At 47.1% G+C, this 8,038-nt stretch overlaps 1 protein-coding gene across 2 annotated transcripts in view; it reads right to left on the bottom strand.

Moving 5' to 3' along the window:
* The window catches only part of nectin3b (nectin cell adhesion molecule 3b), a 74,121-nt gene that overhangs the window by 35,449 nt on the left and 30,634 nt on the right, over nucleotides 1-8,038 (bottom strand). For both annotated transcript variants that reach the window (XM_047161616.2, XM_017493049.3), the window contains exons 2-4: nucleotides 5,495-5,842; nucleotides 615-914; nucleotides 21-138 (exon numbers count right to left, since the gene is read on the bottom strand). In XM_047161616.2, coding sequence (XP_047017572.1) covers nucleotides 21-138; nucleotides 615-914; nucleotides 5,495-5,842 — 766 coding nt within the window. The remainder of the gene's footprint in view (nucleotides 1-20; nucleotides 139-614; nucleotides 915-5,494; nucleotides 5,843-8,038) is intronic.

The raw sequence follows: 8,038 nt of genomic DNA on the forward strand, positions 1-8,038 counted from the left end.
GAGACGCTGCACATGCACACCTGATCCATTTGAAGAGGTGGGCCGGAGGGTTAGCTTTGACTTGACACTTAAGCTGGACGTTCTCCCGCCCCACATACCAGTCCCCATCGTAGCCCAGCAGCAGGATGTCCGGTGCAACTGTGGACACACACACACACACACACACACACACACACACACCATTCAAAGCAAGTACAGGAAGGCAGGATGCCACACCTCGTTAAACTGATGAACGCACTGTTTATGGAACTCGGGGATAAAATCGCTTACACAGGGTCAAAATCAGTTATTCAGAAGGAGTTATTCAAACAATGCAACGCGCTCCAAATATTGCTTTGCTGTGTGAACAAAGCCCGAGTGCTGCATGAAATGATGCCATGTTTCACTGTGTGATGCCGAGAGAGAGAGAGAGAGAGAGAGAGAGAGAGAGAAATTAGAAAAAGGAAGATAACCGCACAGAATGAAATGGAGCAAACGGATTGAAAAGAGAACAGACGAGAAGGAATAGAAGTAAAAACCAAAAAACGAAGAGGCATAAGAGGAAAAATGAATAAAGAGGGGGAGAAAGGGAAACCAACGTGTACATACACGCTCAGTAAAGAGGACATACTCACACTGCACGTTGATGTTGTAAGGCATCCGGAATTCACTCGGCAGGGCCGGGTGTCTCACCACACAGGTGAGGGCGTCGCCCTGGGCGTCACGTGTGGGCTCCCAGATGTAGTGCACCTGCGTGGTTGTGGTGCCATTTCCGTCTTCCTGCGTGTGCATCTCTGACATGCCGTACAGTTGCGACTCCCAGAAGACGTCGGCCTTGGGACGGGCACGCTCGGCGATGCACGTAGCTACGGTGGTCCGGTTTCCTCCGTCTAATAGAGCCGCAGAACCGGCGGATATGTACACCTTCGGCTCCACTGAGAGAGAGAGGCAGAGAGAATGGTGCAGAGAAAGGAAGAGAGAGAGAGAGAGAGAGAGAGAGAGAGAGAGAGGCAGAGAGAGAGAGAGAGAGAGAGAGAGGCAGAGAGAGAGAGAGAGAGGCAGAGAGAGAGAGAGAGAGGCAGAGAGAGAGAGAGAGGCAGAGAGAGAGAGAGAGGCAGAGAGAGAGAGAGGCAGAGAGAGAGAGAGAGAGAGACAGAGAGAGAGGGACAGAGAGAGGCAGAGAGAGAGAGGCAGAGAGAGAGAGGCAGAGAGACAGAGGCAGAGAGACAGAGGCAGAGAGACAGAGGCAGAGAGAGACAGGCATAGAGGCAGAGAGAGACAGGCATAGAGGCAGAGAGAGACAGGCATAGAGGCAGAGAGAGAGGCAGAGAGAGAGAGAGAGAGAGAGAGAGGCAGAGAGAGAGAGAGAGAGAGAGGCAGAGAGAGAGAGAGAGAGAGAGAGAGAGAGAGAGGCAGAGAGAGAGAGAGGCAGAGAGAGAGAGAGGCAGAGAGAGAGAGAGAGAGGCAGAGAGAGAGAGGCAGAGAGAGAGAGAGAGAGAGGCAGAGAGAGAGAGGCAGAGAGAGAGAGAGAGAGAGAGGCAGAGAGAGAGAGAGGCAGAGAGAGAGAGAGAGAGAGAGAGAGAGAGAGAGAGAGAGAGAGAGAGAGAGGCAGAGAGAGAGACAGAGAGAGAGAGAGAGACAGAGAGAGAGAGAGAGACAGAGAGAGAGAGAGAGAGAGAGGCAGAGAGAGAGAGAGAGAGAGAGAGAGAGAGAGAGGCAGAGAGAGAGAGAGAGAGAGAGAGAGAGAGAGAGAGAGAGAGACAGAGAGAGAGAGAGAGAGGCAGAGAGAGGGAGTTTAAGCGCCGTCTGGCAGGTCATGATCACACACCTCAGCAATGATTAAAGAAAAGATGTAGTTTTTTTTTTTTTTAAATATTCGTGAGATTTTTCCTAACAAGAGTTTGCTCTTCTAGACCAGGTACACGCAAACCCTCCTTACATGCCAAGATGCTACTGTAAGCTCGCTTAGTTCGCACCATGGCCCTTATTTGCCCAGTTAGGGCAGATTAAAAAAATGGCAATAATTATTATTATTATTTTTTTTTAAATGATGATCCTTCCCACAACGCTGACGTCACACTGACAAACAGGAGTGATGGCGCTTTTCTGTCCGAGTGTAAAAACAAGCAGTCGTGATGACTCCTGGCTGCTAGTCAGCTCGATTGTTCATCAGGGTCACTGAGGGCTTTTCCAGAGGAGCTGAAGTTCTCTGTTGAAATGTTCTGTGGAAAGGAAAGTGTGCGAGTGCTGAATTCCAGGAGCAAAGTTCAGCAGTCAGCTGCACCAGATGAACATCTGCGGGGGTTTTCCACAATGCGATAGATTTTTCCAAAAAATTAATAGTACATCGTATATACACGTAATAGTGCAGTGGTAGCTCAACGGTTAGGACATTAAACCATGTACACAATGCAGTCCCCAAGTAATGCAAAAAAAAAAAAAACAAACCTGGAGAAATTTCTCTAGTTACAGTAACGACGCACACATTATTTGTCCACGGTGTCCGATATCAATTCTCCACCACAGTTTTTGCCGTTTCCAGTGCCGAGTGAGCCGTGCTTTACACACGTAACTGTTCCGAATTTAATTACCCTTCCTGCCAGAGAATACTAAAGGAGAGAACCAGGAATAGCACCCATCACGGGTGCGTCCCAAAATTTTAAATCCACGCCTCTTTGATTCCGTGATCCTATCCTTAAGCCCGAGATCCAGACATCGATCAATCAAAACACGCCCATTTAAGGATGCACCCATTCCCAACCTGCATTCCAAGGAGAGATGAGGCAGGAGGCTTGCAGAGACACAGGAGCATCCTGAACAAATTTTTTTTTTTTATTATTCTTTCTATTGTTGTGCATACACAACTCCCCAAAATAACTTCCATCGCTTTAAAGCAACGCTTCAGTGACCAAGGACTCATTAGGCACTTTACATCACTTCCCTGTCCTTGCAACTTTCCTCAGAGGAAGGAACTAAGAGTCAAAGAAGGGAAGGAAATAGGATGTGCAAATGAAGAAATCAGAAGAAAAAAAAAAAACAAAAAAAACAGCCCAACGTTCCCACCGAGCACGATACAAAACCTGGAAAGCTCGACTTTACGAGCTCACGTCCCTCTCTTCTCTCATTTACTCACCTGGTAGATCTGAAGCCTATCCTGGGAACAGTGGGCATGAGGTGAGAGTACCCTCTGGATGCAGTTGCAGGGCATCACACGCATTCATGGGCGATTTACGATCGCCAATCCTTCTACTGGCATGTTTTTGGGAGATGGGAGGAACGGCACACAAACGGAAACCGGAGCTCAGGGTTGAACCAGGAACCCTGGAGCCGTGAGAACCCCACTAGGGGTTCTCTTCAAATGAAATCCCACACAGCAGACTTTAAAAACCCTTCCACGGTTTCATGTTAACCCCGGTAATGAATGATCTCATCATCTTGCACCTTCCACAAACTCCTCCCACTCTCACAGGTTCAGTTAAGTGATGGTGAGAAGGACCAGTGTGCTCACCCAGGATTACAGTACCAACTATAGGTATGTTGTATCCATTATTATCTTTGGGATTAGAAAGCATTAAACTGCTTAATCAGCTTGGACTGAGGGATGCGGGAGTGACTGATGGTGCACACACACACACACACACACACACACCTCCTGCTTCAGTGGTAAGTAAGCACACTCCACCTTCCTCGCCTCATTGAGTCAGCTTTGTTTGCTTTTCCACCCCTCCCTCATCCCGATCCCCTCAGCTCGTTCTCGCACTCATTCCTGCCTGACCTTCAGCACGAGCAGCAGCTGAGCACTCGGAGTGTGTGTGTGAGAGAGGTGTCATACGTGCTCGTGACTGTACGCAGGCCTCGTGTACGAGTGTGTGTCGGAGTCCAGACGATACTTAGAGACTCCCTTGACTTCAGCTTATAGATGAACCCCTAAAAATAGTGGGGAATTTTGGCTCTGTACCTACTACACACATGCCATTCCTTGTACTCTAATTATAGCTCTTGTGCATGTTCCCCCTCCCCCCCCCCTTGGTGCTCCATACACTGGCACTATTCCTCATCCCCCTCCCCCCCCCCTTATTATATGAATTGCTTTATACCTCTATTACAGACTCCCTCAGCTGCGAGTTTTGCAGCAAAGCAGATGGATTGCAGGACAGAGACTGACGTCACACTGTTCCGAGGAAGCACTCCCTCATCTCCACACACACACACACACACACACCTCTCACCTGTTCATTCTCCCTCTCCCCCACTCGCATACACGCACCTGCCGTTTGCTACTTGCATGGCGTTTGAATGGGGTTACGCGTGCTACAATTTGTCACACCACTTCACCCACAATTAGTTATGAGTCACACTCCATCAGTGTCTCGAGAGTGTGAGTCTCCGTCAGACTAAATTGAGGTACGTCCAGACGGGGAACCCGTGCGCGCACGCACACACGGTCTGCATCTTCACTTTTACGTGACGTTAGCCCAGCCCTGAGGGTCAAGCTGTCGGCTGGAGAGAAACGTTTGTCTCAGAAGTCACGAGTGATTTATGAGCACCTTCTGCTACACCTACCGCAGTGGTCACAACGTAGCTAGATTACTGACGGTACTGGACAAGGGACGGGGAGAACCCCAGGGCCACCCGTGAGCAGATACTCAGACGGTGGACGATTCCCACCACACCTTCACTCAAAGCAACAGGTGACCGGCGTGCATGAAACCGAGCTGCGATTGCGCCGACAGTGTCGTTCCATTAGATTCTCTCAATTCTACTCTATGCAAATTAGGTACGACACGGCAAAGCAATAAACCCCCACGCCAGGCTGGAATGATGCCCAACTTTTTAGATGTTTAGATTTTTCACATTAACGTCGCTTTAGTTCGGTGCTGCGATGTTCCCTTAGCAGAAGCCTTTGTTTCTTAATCCTTCTGTCAGGCCTGGAATATATCTGACTGGAAGGCCATCCTTGAGCACAGTAAGAAGCTTTATATGGAGCTTTGGTTAGTCTGATGAGGATATTGATAATTCCTGCAAGAAATACGTGCCTTAAGAAATAACACCACTAAGCAAATGAGCAAATCCTAATCAGGCCGATGCAAAAAATGACATTATATAAGCTGTAAAAATAATAAAAAAATCACAGCAAAACATCTGAAATACGGGCAGTAAACTGTGTGAGACAGTCTGGGAAAACTCAGATGTAAAACAAATAAACAAATAAATAAATAAATAAATAAATCTGCTTTTAAAAAAAAAAAATAAATAAATAATTTCAGCTTGTAAACAGATGCCAGCTGGCAAAATGTCCATGAGGCTCCTTCACCCCAGCTGGAATGAGATACGTTAACGACATAATGACACGTTAATATGCTATAACCTTACCTGCCTTCATAAGAAGTTAAGGAAAGACCGTAGTTTTCAGAACTATACGTGGTTCGGAAAATGTCAAAAAAAAAAATATATACACCATTTCCCAGGTCACCAGACATTTATGTTAAGGGAGCAGTTTATTACTAAAACTCACCGAGGACGCTGAGGGTGATGGAGGCTTGTGCGATGCCCAGAGGAAAAGTCGACGCCTTGCAGATGTAGTCACCGGCATCTGAGAAACCCACATCCTCCAGCACGATGGTGGCATCGCTGGTGGAGGGTGCGCGGAAAGACAGGCGGCGCTCGTACTCGGGCTGGATGGAGATGCCGAACATGGGGTTGTACACGGCCACTGTGACCCAGCCGGACGGCAGGCGCCTCTCCCACGAGCTCTGCGTCAGGCTCAGATTGTCGTCCACCTCAACCCTGCAGCTCAGAGTCACGTTCTTCCCCAGCACGCCGCTCACCTTGGGAGGCACCACCACCTGGCTGCCACACACACCTGACGCAAACACACGTTTACCTATTAGACATTATTCAACCTTAACATCGTGAGATTTAGCTCGAGGACACGCCACAATCGATTATATCACTGCGAGACGTTTTACGTTTCTAAAAAATTGCTCTTCAGTCGGAGAAACGGTTCCGTCCGCCACGACTCGTGGAACTTTCCCCAAGTCAGAGGGTCTTCAATTATACAGTGCGACAAACTGCCATTATTACATGGCAAACAAATACCAAAACATCCACATATTTATACATGCGAGTATTAGTTACTAATAATCCCCAAAGAAAACCAGAGGAGAACAATCCCCCCCCCCCCCCTATCCACACACCAGCGAGCTGCTGCAATTTGTCAGATGGCAAAAGCAGAAAATAAAACCACAGGGGTCCGTTTTAAGAGCTTGAGAACCTAAAATTAATGTTCACCTAAAACTTGCTGAAAAACCCTTACACAAGCCTTTTTTATTTATTTATTTATTTATTTATTTAAATGGCAATGTGAAGTTATGAGGTGTGAAGCTTCTATAGTAGAGTAACTATAGGGGGAAAAAGAATGCAAAGAGGATTAAAATGAAACGTCATGGCAGTGTACGCCATTCTCACTGCAATTTCTCGTTATTAAATCTTTTTCTGCACTACGTCACGTCACTAACAGTTTTTACGAATCGGATCTCGCTTGACAGCGAGACTAGGAGGTGCTGGGACTTCCATCATTTGTGAGGTGCTCCTCTGTCATTCTATCTCCATCGCAATCAGCCCTGTCTGTGCCCCCCCCCCCCCCCCCCCTCTCCTCAGAGGAACATCTGGATAGACACGCCGATGACTTTGCAGGCAGAATCCGCCCCTTGCTTTGGAAATTCTTGTATAACGATGCAGGCATGATAAACGACGCGTTGGGTCATTTTCGTAATTTAAATCCGTGTTCAGGTTTCGCGCGTGAAGACATCCGTGGCTTCATCCGTTCGGCAGCGCGGACAAGGGAAGCTAAAGTGCGTCGAAGAAAGCCGTTGTGTTGCTCTGCTCTGATGTCAGACCGCGGGTTATTAACGCGCGTGTACGATACAAAATAGGAAAAACAAACACTCACCCATCCATTTACTGTACCGCTTATTCTACACAGGGTCATGGCGAGCCTATCCCGGGAAACTCGTATCCCGGGGCACGAGGCGGGGGAACACCCTGAACGAGGTGCCAACCCATCACAAGGCACAATCGCACACATTCACAAACGTAGGAGAATGTGGAAATGCCAGTCAGCCGATAACATCTTGTACAAACAGCTGGAGTACTAGAGTACCGGGAGGGAGGCAGGTGCGAGGCAAGCGTGCGACCCACTACGCCAATGTGCTCCCATAGGAAACCAAAACATATATTAGACAAAAATAAATAAATAAATAAATAAAAAACATGAGCTTTTATCTCAGACACCAATCGACTATTCCCGATACTATCGTCAATCCGTCCCAAGCCTAGATGATACCCTGTATAGAGGCTTTACACACTGAAGCAATGTGTAAGAAATGCTGAACAGCTAACGTTAGTTGGCTAGGGTTCCTCCCCAAAAGTGCGAAAAACTTACAAGCATCTACCAATTTATTCATTTTTAATAAATAAATAAATAAATAAATAAATAAATAAATAGATAGATAGATGTCCTACAGTCTCGTCCTCACTATTTTCTTAAAGTTGGTGGACTTGAAAAGTAAATAAATTAGAAAATGCATAAATAAAAAGTACGGCTCACCATGAACGTCACCATATTCCCTCCAAAATCGCAAAAATAGATAAATGAATTAAGATCCCATCAAAATTGGCTCGTTTTTGCTGAATCCCTAAACATAATAGCGAGGCAGATGTCTAGTGAGACCACTTCCCCCCCCCCCCCCCCCCCGCATCCTTTCCCAGTCATGTGCACTGGCTTGTCAACAAGGCATTTTATTTACTGTTGGATTGTCTGCTCCTTAACTAGAATTTTCCCATTTGTTGGTCTTTCTCCACAGTAGTCGCACTGTGTTCATGAAGAAGTCATTAATGAACTGATTAAAAGAACGCAACGTTTAAGGCGATGTACGCCATTCTCCCGTTCCACACTTTCCACGCTACTGTATGCGGTTGGTGCTGTACTTGGTCGTAGCTAATTTTGTTTTTATGTAGTGTAACAATGGGCGTGCTGTCTCAGAGCGGTAATGACCGA

This window comes from Ictalurus punctatus, chromosome 18, assembly GCF_001660625.3.
Source record: "Ictalurus punctatus breed USDA103 chromosome 18, Coco_2.0, whole genome shotgun sequence".
Classification (NCBI taxonomy): Eukaryota; Metazoa; Chordata; class Actinopteri; order Siluriformes; family Ictaluridae; genus Ictalurus; species Ictalurus punctatus.